The 18,781-nt window shown below is 35.4% G+C and overlaps 2 protein-coding genes across 2 annotated transcripts; both read left to right on the forward strand.

The window, feature by feature from the left end:
* Nucleotides 1-42: 42 nt before the first annotated feature.
* On the forward strand, nt 43-1,699 carry LOC120344675 (solute carrier family 25 member 32-like). Its single transcript, XM_039413973.2, has one exon. The coding sequence runs from the start codon at nt 118-120 to the stop codon at nt 1,039-1,041; it is 924 nt and encodes a 307-aa protein (XP_039269907.2). The 5' UTR covers nt 43-117; the 3' UTR covers nt 1,042-1,699.
* A 34-nt stretch (nt 1,700-1,733) lies between these two features.
* On the forward strand, nt 1,734-5,686 carry LOC120344674 (bifunctional coenzyme A synthase-like). Its single transcript, XM_039413972.2, has 6 exons — nt 1,734-2,435; nt 2,662-2,767; nt 3,327-3,502; nt 3,837-4,318; nt 4,509-4,772; nt 5,150-5,686. Exons 1-6 carry the CDS (start codon nt 1,742-1,744, stop codon nt 5,255-5,257), a joined length of 1,830 nt encoding a protein of 609 aa, XP_039269906.2. The 5' UTR covers nt 1,734-1,741; the 3' UTR covers nt 5,258-5,686.
* The last annotated feature ends 13,095 nt before the right edge of the window (nt 5,687-18,781 follow it).

Genomic DNA, 18,781 nt, shown 5'->3' on the forward strand with positions numbered 1-18,781 from the left:
AAAGAAAATGTTTAAAGGTGTTATACAAATTTATATTTCAGATGTTCCTATATTTTTATACTATAGTGTGTGTGAAATTGTTCAGCATTTGATCAGACATTCGACAAACGTCTGGAAATGCCAGATAAAAAGATTACCTCGGATGTCACGAAAACCTTCAGATATGAGCATTTGGTTGCAGGTTTGAGCGGAGGAGTTACATCAACATTGGTGCTGCATCCACTCGATTTAATAAAAATCCGATTCGCAGTTACAGATGGACTAACTTCACGACCCAAATATAAAAGCTTGTGGCATTGTGGAACTACAGTTTGGAAATTGGGTGGAATCCGAGGATTATACAGCGGAGTAACCCCAAATATTGTTGGAAATGGCCTCAGTTGGGGACTGTATTTTTTTTACTATAATACATTTAAAGTGTTATTAGGAGATGGGTCGGCAAATCCCCATTTAACGGTTCCTAAATATCTTTTGTGTGGATGTATTTCGGGCTCCATGACCCTTGCCCTTACTAATCCAATCTGGATTACAAAAACCCGACTTTGTCTTGAATATGAAACACAAAATCAGCGGTATCGTGGAATGACCCATGCTCTAACTGTTTTATATAAGGAGGATGGTTTCAAAGGTTTGTATAAAGGTTTCGTTCCTGGCTTAGTCGGGACATCACATGGGGCAGTACAATTCCTTGTCTATGAGAATTTGAAACATTGGTACAGGGATAAGCATGGCCATGGCGTGGATTATAAAATGGGTGCTATGGAATGTATTTTGATGTCTGCAGTTTCAAAAATGATTGCAGCAAGTTCAACTTATCCGTATCAAGTTGTTCGTGCAAGGTTACAGGATCAACACCAAAGATATAATGGTGTTATTGACGTTGTCAAAAAAACATGGAAAAATGAGACATGGAGAGGATTTTATAAAGGTCTTGGAGCAAACTTGTTGCGTGTTACACCTGCTTGTTGTATAACGTTTTATATGTATGAAAGCGTATCACATTATTTGATACATGGTTCTACAGCCAACAAATCGTCATAAAATGATGAAATTTTTGGTGCAATCGTAACTTCTTACAATACTGTTCTAATTTATTAATTCTAATTTATTCACTACAAAATTACTTCAATTTTTTGTTTTTTTAATTCAATAAATTTAATTTTCGATAGCACAATTATTGAGTTCAATCTTATTACAATAATCGTTTCTGTATTGGACAATCTTTTTATTCCGTGCTCCATAAGGGGCTTTCTATGCTAAATATATACAGCTGCAGTGTGATGAATATGGCATGTTTGCTTCACTCATAACCATTGTGGTTTTGCCAACAACTACACCAATTTTTCAATAAATTGTTATGACTGATTCTGGAAGTGAATATTAAACAATCATATTATGATAGGATTTAGAAACTCTATATTTGAATAATATTTATTGTTATTGATATGATTTATCCTCTTCAAAGCAAACTTAACAAATCAAAGTTAGATGAAAAATTCTTTATTTAAACCGTATATATGAAATTGCATAGTAGGCCTACATATTTAGCTAGTTTTTAATGTAACTGATAAATTTTAATTATCTTATATGATTATCAGCGTCTTCACAAATAATGTGACATTTCATATTCACCATGAAGACCAACCACCCTAGACAAAATATCTCTCCATTGTTTTACCACTGTTCTTCATATTGTTAGGCTTATGGTTGTTGAATAAGTTTGTAATGCTGCAAAGTGGCAATGCATCCATCAGGTTTACTCATATTGACAACTCATATATCATCACTATGTAAAGGTGATGCTGTGGCAAGAATACTGACCAATGTTGGAAAATTTGTGAAATCGACTCTGTATGTTCACTTGATCAATGTTCATGGTAGTACAAGCATCAATAAAGATTCTAGTTTCACCGTATCCAACTTACTTCATTCAACTGGTTCTCGCCCTCTAACACCACATACCTTCAATGCAGATGTTCTGCCATTTGTGACAAAATTTTATTCACAATGTGCATTACACTGTGGACATCTTGATGTCAATGTACTTCTTCACAATATTGGAGAAAGTTCTTCGCACCCTCAACCTCTACCAAAACCAATAAATTGCATTCTGGTGGATTTGCCAAAAAGCAGTGATGAAGTGGAAGACACACTTAGGACATATGTTGATTCAACTTATTCCAACCGCAAAGATGAAGCAGGTGCTACCTCACAAGGCACTTCAGTAGATCCAGTTGAAAAGATGCCTGTTTACACTTTCAACCTCACAGATAGTGATGTAAAATGCGACAAGTCCGATGAAAATGTAGGAAAAACATCTACCATAATAAAAAGAGAAGCGGTTGTATTGGGTGGTACGTTTGATCACTTGCATTCTGGACACAAAGTTTTACTTAGTGAAGCAATCCTAATGGCAAGCAGGAAGATTGTTATAGGTGAGGCATTTTATGATGTCACAATCATGGTGGTGAGTGTTTAATAGGGCTATTTTTCAGAAATGCATCAATATGCCTTCTGTCTTTATCCACTATGTTATTAATGGAGTTTGCCTCTGAAGTCTGAATTTATTTAAATAACATGTTCAGTCGAATATTTGTATGTGGTTGGAGTGTTGAATAATCATATTGTAGTTTATTAAAAGCTTCAATTTTTATATTGTAGGACTTTCAGATGGACCACTTCTTGCAAGAAAAACTTTGAAAGATCTCATTCAGCCCATATCTTTACGAAAGAGACTTCTTGAAGAATTTATATTATCTGTTGCAAGGTTTGGGATTTTTTACTTGAAATTTGAAATATTTATCCCTGAAATTAGATATTTTGGCCATTTGGCATCTGAAGATCTTACCACTACATGCTTATTTAAACTAAAGTAACTGTAGAAATAGTGAGCCAGTTGAAACAATGCTAATCTTGACCTTTCTGCACTATAAAGTTACCTATGCACTATTGATATACAGTGATTGCTGCATAGAATATATAGAATATGACCACAATTAGATCAATACTCTCTTTTTGAAAATATTTTTTCTTACTAAACTTGTTCAATTTTCAGTCATCCCTGATTGTAGTTTTTTTATGAATTATAATAAAAATATACCATTACTGATTTTTATATTTGATGTCGATTTATAGTGTTAATACTCAAGTAGACACCAGAGTCAATAATGTAAAGTAGTAATTTTATTGTATAAAAAGACCACAGTAATATTTGGCTTGATCATGGATTCCACTTTCTGTCATCAAGTTGTCTAGGATAAATGGTAAATATTTTATACTGAAGTTACCTGAAAAGATGATTCATCAATTCTTCTCTTTGTTTTCAGGCCTGGTATTGAACTTATTATAGAGAGCATCAATGACCCTTATGGCCCATCCATCGTTGATCCAGATCTTCAAATGATAGTAGTCAGTGGAGAAACGGAAAAAGGTGGTCATATGGTTAATGATAAAAGAAGAGAAAGAGAATTGTCTATATTGGATGTACATATCATTGGACAAGGTAAAATATTTCTATTATTATAAAAAAAAACTTTCGTTCACAAACTCTTGGTGCTAAGTTGAGCTATAATGATGCTCACTCTTTAATGGAAGCAAATCAAATCTACTGGATAAAATCTGGTAACTCGCAGTGGTGTCTTTACCGAACTTGTGACTTGCGAAATGGAAATCAGTAATTCAACTTGAATAAGATTTAGAATTTGTCTAAAACTTGTTAAAATTTCACTATGTATCAAAATTTTATGCATTGATATTTGCTAATCAATTACAAGTTGATTTAATCAATATTTTACTAGAATTTTCCTTATGCATGAAATTATGATTGTATTTTACAGGTACATTACTCGAGGACTCTACATCTGATACTATTCCTTTCGAAGAGAACAAAGCAAGTTCTTCGAGTGCTAGATTTCGTCTTCTTGGTACATTGCTGAAGCCTAGCAAAGATTTATCTCTTGATTTTATTCCAACTTCAAAGATGCCAATTATTCCTTACATAATCGGCCTCACAGGCGGAATAGCTGCAGGGAAATCATCTGTGGCTAAAAGAATGGAAGAAATGGGGGCTATAATCATCGACTGCGATAAATTAGGACATAAATCTTATATTCCTGGTTCTAATGCGTACACTGCAATTGTTGAACATTTTGGAAAAAATATTGTATCTGATATAGATAATGTGATTGATAGAAGAAAGCTTGGTGCGAAGGTTTTTGCAGACAAATCTCAACTTAATTTTCTCAACTCGGTAGTCTGGCCAGAAATCGAGCGCCTGTGCAAGCAAGAAATTTCTAATCATATGCAAGAATTGATAAGTGTGAGTATTTTTTTTTTTGTTGAACTTTTTGCAAGGTCATAAAATTAGAGTGGTAAGCAGGGGTGAAGGTCATCATGATTGTATCTAGCATAAAATTCGAAAATTGAGTAATTTTTATACACATTTCTAGAAAATTTCTCGGTATTTAACCAGATTAGATTATTTTTTTTTAGTTTAATTTGTTTATTAGGCCAAAGATGTATCAAAGCCTGTTCAAGTTTTTGTTTTGGACGCTGCCATTTTATTGGAAGCTGGTTGGGATGGTTTTGTACATGAAGTCTGGGCAGTAAATGTACCTGTGGAAGAAGCAATCCAACGAATCATTGAACGTAATAATATTTCTGAGGAAGATGCAAGGAAGAGAATTAATTCACAGTCAACAAATGAATGGAGAACAGAGAGAGCTAATGTCGTTTTGAGTACGCTTTGGGATCCAGCAGTAACACAGAAACTGGTATATTTGTTTTACCTTCCACAAGTGTGCCCATAAAACAAAGACTTGAGTACAAAACAGAAATAAGTATTTGGTACCCTGTTCATCTCCATTTAATCACACTTATAATAATCAACAACCACAGACTCAAAATTATTATAATAATTATTAAAAAAATTAAATATTAAATTAAGTAATTATTTGATCACGAAAGTTGATTGATTACTTAATCCTTATAAAAATGTGTTTTAAAATAAAAAGGATCTTTCCACAAAGAAAACTAGTACTAGTTTCAAGGTGATAATATGGTGTGTTTTCACGCTTCATTTGCCCACCTCTGTCTAGAATTAAAAATGGAATTATTGTGTCCAACTAACGCTGATCTCATATTTATTTAGATTGAGAAGTCATGGGATTTGCTTGGACAAAGGCTTAATAAAAGGACTTCGAAAGCGAATCTGTGTAATATGGCATCATCTGTAGGAGATAAGAGTCACAAGCTCTAATGTGCATGGTGCAGTATCATTTTCTTGTTGCACCATTTGTTTGTTTTGCTTCATCTTTTGAGAAGCTTATAGTTTTGTGCAACCGATAAACTCTAACTCTTCCTTAAACACTTTATTGTTGCCATCAGTAGTGGGTATTACCCAGTGACTGATGTAAGTAAATTTAATTATGTGAAGTTGATTTCGTATTAATCCTATTATAACTGTGCAACATTTTTCGTTAAACATAAAAATTAAGCTAAAAATTAGTCTAAATATATATTTTAGTTTACTTGTAAAGTTTGTGGTTATGCTTTGGACTTCGATATATTTCAAAATAGTGTGATTGGTTCCGGTTTGACATTATTATAGACAATATGTTAAATTGTGATCAGGTGTACATTATTACACAATGTTAATAAGTGTTATTGTTGTTTAAATTCCGTTAGTTATGTTTAATTACATTCTATGCAAAATAATTATTGTAATTGTGTTTTGGGATTGGATTTATTTTGTGGGAGACGAAATCTGCTTAAGTGAAGCTAAGTGTGATGCGCAAACCGGCTTTCTTTTTTATTGGACCACAATATAGTTTAAAAGGACAGAGTACTCAAATTTTTCAACTTCCAATAACATGGTGAACATAGTTACTTTCGTTACACGCATGAATATAGAAATATTCAGGTAATAAATATTGAGGAGCCACAGGTGAGAACAGCCATATTAAATTACAAGATTCTTAAAAATTGTTTGCTCGTTACACGCATGAATAAAGAAATATTCAGGTAATAAATATTGAGGAGCCACAGGTGAGAACGGCCATATTAAATTACAAGATTCTTAAAAATTGTTTGCTCGTTACACGCATGAATAAAGAAATATTCAGGTAATAAATATTGAAGAGCCACAGGTGAGAACAGCCATATTAAATTACAAGATTCTTAAAAATTGTTTGCTGAAAATAATAGAAGCCACCAGGAATCCGCAGACGTTTGAATGCGGGTAGTGAGTTTCCAGTAGCGTTGTGGTTCGAAACTGATTTTGGAAATATTGCACAACCACCCCGCGATTTTTCGTTTCAATTCAGAAAGCACACACATGAACTTAATAACGAAAGGTACAATAATTTGAAATATTAAAGCGTAGGCTCGACTTGTAAACAGGAGCCTATTGAGGCGCAAATGTTTGTAGGCACTTGGACTATTTTCAAAACATATCATGCTAAGTAGTCATAATTTAGCACTCGATCAGTAATGAATATTGAAAATACCTTATTCAATTTTAAAATTAGATGACACGGAACATTCCTAATAATAATATTTTTTGTATATAGGACACCAAAGTTTAGATTCGTAGGGCATCTAAAGGCCGCGATCCGGCCCTGTTTGGCCAAAGCTCGAATATCTCCTTCATGACTTAATACAAAAATGAATTACAATACAATCGAATTTTTTTAATTTCTGATTGTATTCTGTAACGCTCGTTAGCTCTCGCTTACCCTTTCTGTCAATGCTATCCAAATTTGGCTGACCCTCTTCTGTTAGCTTCTTTTTATTTCTCCTTGCTGACTCTTTGCCTCTGCAAAGAGATGTCAAAGACTTATCTTGACAAGATAAGTGATCTAATGATCAAGCTATGACTGCGATCCATAAATAATTCGATTCTCATATCTTACACTGTTCAAATTGATAATGATACCCCATTATAACTAAACGTACTTAAATATAACTTCACAATCCTTTAAAACTTTTGTGGTAACGTAAAATGCTCAAATTCAACAGCTCTTGTTAACAGAATCTAGCTGCCCCACTTCTCTGTCTATCAGGAGGACTTTCGCACGTATGGAAATTGAATCGCTGAGTCACTTTGGCTGTTCCGCGATTTTCTCACATATTTTGAATTGTTTATAACCAGGGTATACATTACTACATTCTCTTTTTCGTTTCTAAAATTTGGTTTTATCGTGATAGAATGATATGATATAAACCCATCCAAAATAAGTTATTTATAATATAACTTTCAATATTCCATCCCATATTAATATCACTAATTTCTATAGATTTAATTAAGCGATGAACCTAATCCTACCCCCTGAACTGGGGTCAGTGGACTCAGAAAACACTTCAATTACCACCATAAGTAGTGTCGGTATTTGTCTGTATGTCTGTTAGATGAACGCGATATCTCAAGAAGGCGAGGTTGAATCTGCTCCAAATTGCATGTGCATTCATCATATCTCGGACCATAAGCTTATTGATTTTGGATGAATTATGTCGTATAATTAACGAGTTACTAATTAATTAGTGATGGGACACGCGGTGTCACTATAGAGTCATGGATCTCAAAGTCCTTATATACCTAAGTTGCGCAACAATGGAAATTGGCCGCCATTTTCGATCATAATCGCTACGTCGTCTTTCGTGCGTACCGGCGGTTCTGTCTGTTGTACCTGATTCGCGTTCAGGCTGCTACTGTGTGCTGTAAAATGACAGGCTGTTCAGCGCCCAACTGTAATGGAAATAGCCAAAAAGGTTGGTTATTCAAGTTTCCGGTAGATAACGAAAGAAGAAAAAAATGGGAGGTTAATTGCCGGCGGGGTGGGGGATGGAAGCAGAACTTTCAATGGTGCCTTAGTGTTTAATAAAATATTACTAGCTGGTCTGACTACTTAGACTGTTCGCTTATTTTATTTTTCAAGTTTAACTTTAACCTTCTTCATTAATGTTTGTAGGTTTGCTGCTTTTGGTTAATAGTTTACGTGTTTTAACTTGAAACCATTCTAATCTTTAAATTAGAAACGAACTCTTAACGAGTCATAAAACACGTAACAAGTCCTGCAGGCTGTAATAACGATAACGCCTCATGCCCTGATGATACCAATACCAGCTTAAAAGCGACCATTCTTTAGGAGAAAAAGGAGAACTTGAACAATGTACAATCAACGAACTCGTTCTTGCCCCTTGCAGTGAAACTTTAATTTTGTTTGGCTTATCAGCCAGCCATGATTTGAACCTGTTCATTTTATGCGTGAAAATATATCATATCATTACATGTATACGGAGATATGTATATACAATGTCAACGTCAGATCAGAGCAACAGAATTAGACAACAACATAAGTACCAAATTATGTTTTCTAAAAAATGGTATCTCCGACAGACGTACTAGCGCATTTTTAAGATGAAGTCAGATCAATCGTACGAAAGGTGACTCCCAAAGACATCAACTGCACAAGCAAGCCCATGATAAAAAGATCAAGGAAAAACCAAAAACAACAACTCGATATCAACCAAAAATCAGCGATGAATCCATGAATAAAAGCGAAGAGCCAAAGACTATGACAAAAAGAAAAAGACTGTTATGTTAAAAAAAATGTGTAAAACATTCATATTATTGGAACTATGGACTGTTATAAAAAAAATGTGTGTAAAAAAAATCATACTATATGAACTGTTTTTCATACCGAAAAAGAGACTGTAAAATTGAAAACTAGTCAGGAATCTTGACTCCAAAAACGAATGAGAAAGATATGAAATGAAAGAACTCCAGAAAGAATCGCCCGCGAATCAACTTCAAGAAACCGCGCGGTTATAGCATTTTATATCGTATTATAATTATTTAAATTTCGTTTACAAAATGGACAGACATTCTTCTTCTTCACAGGTATTCCATACTTCTTTTTTCTAATCTTTAAGGCGTTCTATATTTGGTTCTGAACCCAACGAGGTTTACTCAAAAATACTTAATTTATTTGGTTATGACAGATATTAGCATTCGTTTTCTTCAAATATACTTCACGTTGAAGTTAACATTTTAAGATTTTAAAATGATCGTATTTCGAACTAGCTCATTACTGATGTATTTGCATAAACGCAATCCTCATTTTTATTTTTTAAACGACCAAAGGGGCTCATCACAATTACAGCCGGAAAGGCTCATCAACGCAACACGCATATTTTTATTTATTATTTTTCAGCGCTTCAAAATTATTAATGTGAAACGAACTGTATTAGAGATAACTATTTGTAGTAATTTGTCACCTAAATTTAAAATAAACTAATGCCAAATCTTTTTCTTTCCAGACACTGTTTAACACACACAAACTCTGTCTCATACTCATGATTTCAACTTTCTTATATTTTTAAGAATTTTGTTACATGCGTGTATTTTTTCACTGCACGCTCAAGCTTGGCCACTGCTCCGCAGTTATAGTAGGTGCATTGTATCGGATATTGGTTAAATTAGCTGCTTTTGGTTAATAGTTTACGTGTTTCAACTTAAAATCATTCTAATCTTAAAATTAGAAACGAACTCTTAATCATAAAACACGTAACACGTCTTGTAGGCTGTAATGACGATAACAATGGACAAGTAACTAACGAACTCGTGCGTGCAGTGCAACTTGGTATTTTGTCTGGCTTATCAATCATGACTGGGAACTGTCCTTTGTATTTGTAAATATATACAATTGCAATACATGTATTCGGAACCATAAGTACAAGATCAGAACAACAGAATCAGCTAGCAACTACTATTATATTTCCTAAACTATCTGTAAAAAATCATCACACATCAGGATTAGGGTTAGATGATTTAGTTGTGGTCTCTAGACTCTATGGTTGGGGTGGAGAATCTCCACTGGATTGATTCTATTTTTATAATATAAAAGGATTCTATTACTGTAAGCAGTGCTTAGGAATTCAAGTGTATACTGAAATAGAGTACGTTTGAGCCTGAGTACGTATCATTTGTTGTAGAACACCAAGACGAAATATAATGTTGAAAAAATGGGATGCATAGCGCTCAATATTTCAGAACTACGTTTACTGTATATAATTTACTCCATTTTCAGACTCATTTCGGAGAATGTCAATTTGAACTGAGAAGGAAAGATAATTGGAAAAAACTGAAATGGAATGCGATACCAACATTATTTAATGTGCCAAATGCACCAAGAAAATTAAAGTCATCAAGACGTGACTTGACCAAAATATTAAATGAGGCAAGAAGTGTCGATAAAGAACAAAACAATAAGTTGTGAACTCCGAAATGATCTCTGTTTAAGAGTTTGAGCGCCATAAAAATAATTTCATCAACGTATAAGGTTTGAGTGAGCACTCCTACGCTAAATGCCACCAGGACGAACCAGTTGTGTCCGAAACATTTAATTTTGAGGCATATACAGATACAGAACAGGATTGTAAGAACTGTGCAAGCTTGAAGAACGAAGTCTGGAGTTTAAAATATCAGGTATAATTTATATTTGTTAATCACGAGAATAATAAGTCTCCATACAATCAAGTTATCAACGTCTCAATGCTTTAAGATCGCGCAAGTCGAGCAAAAAATTTCAAATATGGAGCGAAATCTCAAGTCCTGTTTCAATGAGGACCAAATTGACGCATTGCAACGAACATTCGCGTCGAAGGGAAACAAATGGGCGAATGAAACCGTGATGACTGCTTTAAAAGTTAGATGTGCTCCTGGTGTGAAAGGGTATGTGTCCTGTTTCATTTAATCTTCAGATTGAGGTGTGATGAAAAATTTCCAAACCTATTCAATGAATTAACAAGCATGTTTAAAATGCATCACTTCTACTTTAATAATATCATTGCAGCCTTCGATTCTATACTTATATTTCGGATATATATCCTTAATTTATTTTTAGTTACAATTTCATTCGAAGTTTGGGCTACCCGTTGCCATCGAGTAGAACACTTTGCAATCGTGTGGTTAATTTAAAACTTGCCCTGGGGATTCAGCATACTATAGTATTCTGGATTGGATGAAGATAAAAATGGACGGTTTCTCACCGCGTGAACGACTTTGTACTCTTCTACTGGATGAAGTACAAATAGGTTATGCTGTGGAGTACGATCCGTCTCTGAATATGATCGTTGGCTACATCAGTAGCGAGTTTGCAACTGGCCAGACAACAACAATGGCGTCGCATGTTCTTTGTTTTATGGTTAAAGGCGTCACGACGAAATGCAAACAGTTAATTGGTAATGTGTGACTTTATCATCAATATCACGTTGCACTTCTAATATATTTAAATAAACAATTTTGCACAAACTTTTTTAGCATATTTTTATACGGGATCATCCAGTAACACAAAAGCTTGTGTTGGAAATGGGGAAACGAGGTTTTATTGTATGTTGCATAGTCAGTGATATGGGGCCCTCCAATAAGGCTATGTGGCGATCTGCGGGTGTGTCATGCTACAGGTATATTTACTGAAATTGAAATGCTCTTATTTTATAGGTATGGGACAATCTGAAAATATAAAGAAACTGTCTATATTTACAGGACGGGAGTTAACTGCAAAATTAGACATCCCTACGACGAGAACTTCAACTTGCATTTCATGGCCGACGTTCCTCATTTATTAAAAAATATAAGGACTGCGTTTTCGAACCATATTATTTCGTTACCTGACGCCACGGTTCGACGCTATGCACTCTCAACAGCTTCAGTGAGTAAATCAATTGGAAATTCCACCAAAAATTTCTAAACACAACAATGTATAAATAATTTTATGATTGCCTTATTTCTATACATTCCAATGAAGTTTTTGACCTATATTTGCATTGGAATCTTTGCAGGTTGATTCATCCTTTGTGAAAAGGCTGGTTGCATATCAAGGCACAAAAGAGATGAAGTTAGCCCCGAAGCTTACGAAAGGACATGTGTTCCCTTCTACATATGAGAAAATGCGCGTTAATATGGCGTGTCAGGTAGAATTTGTCTACAATTTCTCCCATTAAACTCAATTATTTTATGCTGCCACGGAGTTTTTTTTTATCTGTAGTTCATGATATTCAGAATTTGGATGGCAAATCACTGTTTTGTTATAAATAGGTGATGAGCCACACAGTCGCTACAGCACTAAGATCACTCGTAGCGGCTGGTGTTTTTTCAAATCATGCGCGGACAACAGCGTTTTTGCTACAGCTTGTGAACAACTGGTTCGACCTGATGAATTGTCGTCATACAGGCACGACACTTTATGCAGATTCAGATAGCAAGTTGGAGAAAACTAATGAGGTGATTTTAAATACTTTAATCTTTTGAAAGAACAAAAATTCGAGCCACTCTGCAGCAAAGAGATAAACATTTATCTTTCATCATTTGTTAGGCCTTGTTTGTACTTCAAAACATCGCTTTTCCTGATAATGTTTTTGAACCTGTGATGAGAGGAATTAAGTTGTCCACAACTGCTTTGCTATCACTTCACCAAGAGTTGGTTGTTAATGGAGAATTAGATTATATATTGAGCGGTCGCTTCACCCAAGATGCTCTTGAAAATTTGTTTTCACAGGTGGGTTTTAATAATAATAATAATAAATTTCTAATACAATCACAAGTAAGCGACCGAAGATGATATACCACCAGGCATAAACGCAATATTGTTATTCAGGTCAGAGGTTTCGGAAATTCCCATCCTTCTCCGATTCATTTTAGAAATGTTTTGAAGCTCGTGATAGTGGGACAATTTATGGATGTGCCGACGTCGTCCAACTATGATGTTGACGATACACCTCATTTACTAAGCTTCGTTAAGGATCATTTACCATCTGTGAAAAAAGAAAACGGTGAAGGCATATCTCCTGACCCTTTCGATACACTCGTTGGTGCCGCCACTCCCTTGTTAGATTTTATCGAGGGAAATGGGTTATATTATTTAATTGGGTGGGGTATCCACAAGGAACTTCCTAAAGAATGTGCCTTGATTTATGAGTGCTTTTGTTACATTAGACATAAACATAATCACACAAAAGACAGAAGCAATACTTTCGCTATTTAAATCCCACAACTCCAATCAGAATCTGACCACTGACAACCTAACCGCTCATCTTTGCCATCCAACTCCATTAATTTTTGAACATTTTGTTCGAGTAGAATGTATTTTCCGATCGATTATCGAAAGTGTCAAAGAACTTTCCAACATCGAAAACGTTGTTTTGTCCTCGTTACCACCACCTCCAGCTAATATTCCAGAATGCCATACTACGGCAGAAAATTGTGTAAAGCGATTCATCAAAGCGAGGCTTAGGATCCATGCACGACACATAACCGCAGTTGCATCTGTTAAGCAATTTGGGAGCAGAACGGCAGCGAGAATTACTAATATTAAGTGATTATTAAAAGTATACTGTTATTATTTACTCACATATATATATTTATTCAAATTACCTAATAGTGTACTATTACACTTCATCATTCGAGCATTTTAGAAGTAGCAAATTGTTAGATCCATTGGGAAAATATAGTAATTGTAACTTATGACTGGTTGTAATTCTGTCACGAATGATAAATTTCTGCTATTGAATCATATTCAGAATTTCACATCATTTTATGTGGTAATTCCATTTTGCTATAATACTACTTTGTTGTGCGTACTTAGTTAAACATATTTCCGAATGTCCCATTCATGACATTCGTTTCTGTGATTTACCGTACATTATATCCTTAATTTGTGACAAAGAAATTTAAAGGGAAACTGCGTTTTAATCTTTTCATCGGTGTCTCTGCTGCACCTTTTTCCTGGGTTATTGCGTACCTTATTTTATTTTAATCACAAAGTATTGACTCTGACTTTCTATGACTAGATCATATATATTATCTTTGTTTTTAATTTGTATTAGCTAATACACTCCTCGAATATTTCGTTTTCTTTTCGCCAATAGACTCGCCATAGTATTTGTTGTTGGCCAGAACAAATAAAACTTTAGTTTTATGTCCTGCGTTTTATTGTAATTTTATCTCACGTCGGATACACTATCATCACATTATATGAATCTGGGAAAATAAGGATTCTCTACAAAAATTTGTCTCCACTAAATAGACTAATGGCATGATATGAGTAAACTCCCCTCCCTTCGATTTTGTTGTCATTATAGTGAAAACGTTTACCTGTTCAAGCTAGTTTTCCTAATCTTGAACCCGATAATCGATAGCAATGAAGGTAGGAGCTGACTTAGAGAACCGTGAGGTAGTAATACACCATTTTGTTTGTACCAGGAATTTTTTTTTTTTGTTGCTCCATTTTTTGTTGTTGTTACGATGACTATGTTCTGGGTTGACGAAATAAATTCTCTTTCTCTCATTTATTTCAATCGTTAAAATACTACAACCTAGATCGGGTAGATGAGTGATATTCAGCAATACTTAATTTTATACCTGTTCGCGACTACATGAGTTTTAATAGATGGACGGGGTGATAATAATTTTAACAACAACGTCAGAAGGGGGTGGGCGGAGTCTTATGGGTTGTATATATGATATTTTGTTTGTTACCGGGAGGGTTGCATCTGGCACGTTAATGTAATTGGGTTCTATGCCGATTAGGACGTCCTGACGGAATCCCACACTGCCGAAAGAAAATTACCGCTCCAAAACCGCCCCAAGATCCATCAAAAACCATTGAAACTAGGCTTGATCGCGTTACACTACCCATGCCGAATGATCGAAAATGGCGTCCATATGACGCCATAATGGGACAAGTTAGTTGCACGGGGTTGATGGATCTCAAAGCCCATATTTACCTAAGTTGCGCAACAATGGAAATTGGCCGCCATTTTCGATCAACATCGCCTGCGAGATTACGGCGGTTCTGCGTGGTCCGCGGCTAGACTGGTGCCTTCTGCTATAGAATTAAAGGCCGTTCGGCTCTTAATTGCAGCGGGAATAGCAAAACAGTGCAACTATTCAAGCTATCATCAGAAGCAGAGAAGGAGGAAATGGGAAAATAATTGTAGGCGACGTAAAGGCTGGAAATCTGGCCCAGGCAGTTCCTTGTGTGAGGTTAGTCAAACGAATGGCCTAATGTCGAACTAACACCAGGAAAGATAGGTTGTACACAGTTTTAGGATGATGTCATATTTAATTATTTATGTCACGTTGCCGATTCGACTCATTTAAGTTAGCTCTGACCCCAGGAAAGTTGAGAGTTAAATTAGTGAGATTTTCTAAAATAAACGCTGGCTTCAGGTGTCAGGTTAGGGAAACTGTTTTCAAATCTTCCTAAGTAATGCAAAGTCAGAACATTGCATTGAATGTATCAGATTCATTGTCACGATTGTTTAAAGCACTGCGGTAACAAAAATTTATAGTAATTAGCAGCATTATGAGTAGACAATTCGGAGCTTAGTGGAAATAATGAATTTCTGAACTGAATGCGTGTTTCGTTAAGTCACTGTCAATTATATTTTGTGTTAAAAATGGGATTCGAAAATACGTTCATTGTGTAACCTACAACTCATTCCTTTTTCAGACTCATTTTTGAAGAATACCAATTTGATCCGAAGAGTACGGATAAATGGAAAAAATCTAAATAAAAGGGGATGACAATATTCGATGTGCCAAATCCACCAAATTATTCAAATCATCAAGACCTGAATTAACTAAAATATTGACTGAGATGAAGTTTCAAAAAATAACAATAGCCCTACAGTGAGTTGTGAATGCTAAAATTTTTACTATTGAGAAATTCAGGATTTCAAGACCACCATCTTGTAGACTCTACAACAGTGGTTCTTAAAGTATGGGTCGCGACCCAAACATGGGTCGCGGAAGGTTTAAAAATGGGTCGCGACAAGGTCGTCAATGCAAGGGCAATCTAAGAGGAGAAGGAAGATATTACAGCTTTCCCAATGTTTCAATTTAGCTTCTAAACTCTGGTATTTAAAAATAATGAAATATAAAATTTCATTCACGGAAAGAACTGTCTTGAGCTCATTGTTACATCACAATTCTGATATGCTAGTCACGTGTATTATTTTTATGGTATCGGTAACCATGCACGTCGCTTGTCGTTGTGTTGACCGCGTGGAATGTCGTATTAGTGGATTAAAAAAACCAAAAATGGGTGTCTTTTTGGTAATGTAAATTGTAATAGACGACGCAATGAAAAAGCTCGCTTCTCGACATTAGATTATTCAATATCTAGGGAAAATGTGACTTCATCTCGAGGCACTATTTACCGCGAACGAAGCAGTGTGTGCACATTTGATGAGTAAAAAGTTGTATATTGCGAGAGATACCGAAGGCCAGCTAGGATGTCGTGTTTGCGACGGACAGCGGACGCCTTTTCTGCTACAATTCGCGACAAGGCACTTGTGCGAGCGAGGATATTTGGCACTGACGGTTATCAAAACTAAGCTCGCAATCGCCTCGATACCCGTGACAACTTGCGTATTGCGTTAAGTAAAATAGAGCTGTGTATTGAAGATATAATGAAAAGGAAATTTCAGTTTCATCAATCTCACTGAGTCAATGGACTGTTTCTAATAAATAGTTGTCTGTATTTGAGTCAAACTGTACTAACATTAAAAACACATTTTGCGTTATTTAGGATTGGGTCGCGAGTATTCATAAAACTCAAATTTGGGTCGCGCTCGAAAAAGTTTAAGAACCACTGCTCTACAAGGTGGTGGTCTTGAAATCCTGAATTTTTCAATAATAAATGTAAATAAATACAATGTAGAGCATGGCTCGAAACATCAAAATATTGAAAAAAGATAGTCCTAAGTTCCAATATGATGGGCATGAGAAATTAAATGTCCGAAAACTTACATCCCTAAAAATTTGTTCAGTGCAACTTAGGCCTAAGTCACCTTGTTTTACCTTTCATCCCATACAAAAAATTTCAGAAATTGTTGAGAAGAGAATGGGCCAAAAAGCTTTATAGGGATAAAAAGCAGGGAGGAATTGAAGCTGAAGTGGCAAAAATATTGTTTACAAAGATATTCTCATGCACATCAAAATAACCAGAGCTCAGGTCTTTACTAAGTGTGAATATCTAGCTAGATATTCAAAAATGGAAAAAATCCAAATTGTTTTGTGCGTTTTTCTCAAAATTGTGGTTGTGGCTATTTTATTGATGACTGTATTTTTTGGTTGACAAAATAATAAAATATTTCTCTCATTGTACTACCATGTGTAAGGACGTTTACAATTCAGTTATGCAGCTGGAGCCTGGAGTGTATAAAAAGAGCGAATTTCTAATGTAACATTGACATCAATATTTAGCTACAGTCCCATTTGACGTCGCCTTCACTGTCGAAAAATTTAGTTCGTTTTAGGCCTGTTGTACTGTGAAACTGTGTGTGTCTACTATCCTAATGGGAAAATCAACATGGATGTTTTGTTGCGCCATCAGGACGCCTTGGTTGTCAGCAAATTCTGGGACGCCAGACGTCAAATCCGGGATTGTCCCGGCCATTACCGGGACGGTTGGTAGCTCTAGCATAATCAGGTCTCGAAGAGTTTTAGATTTTGCCTACTTTCCCGTAGGCTATATGTGTGTGTGTTGACTTGCATTGCCTATATATTTGTTTTAGTGTTACGGAAAATCGAAATAAACTTTACTTTACTAACCGTGCGTTGCGTCTATATTATGTTTGTTGCCGTGCCCCGTATCGGGTTCGATACTGATTGAGACATCCTATCGGATTTCTGCGCCCTCGGAATATAACTACTGATTTAAATCTGCCCCAATAGCCTTTTAAAACTACTAAAATTAGGCTTGTTTGCGTTACACTACTCGAGCCGAATGATCGAAAATGGCGTCCATATGACGCCATAATGGGACAAGTTAGTTGCACGGGGTTGATGGATCTAAACCGCAGTTTCGATCGATAAGTCTTCGGTCTCCGACAGATATTCTCGTTTATTCATTCAACGGGTCACAACATTTCACCATACATTCACTTAATTCAGTTTTATTTTCCCATCACTTTTTCTCCATCCCTATAACACAATTTTTGACTGTGGCATTTTCTCGAGGGAAACAAGACTGGTAGTTTAGTTAAGCTTTGTTAGGCTTGGGTACCGTTAATTTTAGAAAAAGGACACTAAAATATTGGGATGAATTCGCGCGAGTGTTAAAATTGTTATTTGAATAACGTTTCTCCCTATTTAACTTATCTATTGAATAAAATGTCATCTACTCCCAAGTGTAAGATTTTTTAACAGTGGGGTTGATCGTTCGTTAAAGGTATTATTACTTAATCGATCTTGATCGGTAAGTATGTTGATAGGTATTTGCCTGTTTGTCTGTTAGATAGACGCGATATCTCACGAAATCGAGGTTTAATCTGCTCCAAAATTTGCACGTGCATTCATTATATCTTGGACCAAAAGCCTGTTGATTTTGGATGAATTATGTCGTATAATTAGCGAGTTATCAATTAATTAGTGATGTGACACGCGGTGTCGCTATTGAGTCAGAGCGCAGTATACACACCGCTAGATCGATGGCGATCTCTGATTGCTATCTCGTATTATTAGATTCGAATGTAACTAGTGAACAAGTATGTTTCAATATTCATTACTGATTGAAGGCCAAATTATGATAAATTTACATGATATTTTTTTGGAAATGGTTCTCTTGCCTCAAAGTTCTCAAACATCTATAAAGAGGTTTATGATGATACTTGTAAAATAAGCAAAATTGATTTCAACCAGGCCAAGATTGTCTCACCAACTCGAATCATTTCATTAAATTATGAACATTTTTGTGGTGTCCCCTTTCACTTGGTG

The sequence above is a fragment of the Styela clava genome, chromosome 5 (genome assembly GCF_964204865.1).
Source record: "Styela clava chromosome 5, kaStyClav1.hap1.2, whole genome shotgun sequence".
Taxonomy (NCBI): domain Eukaryota; kingdom Metazoa; phylum Chordata; class Ascidiacea; order Stolidobranchia; family Styelidae; genus Styela; species Styela clava.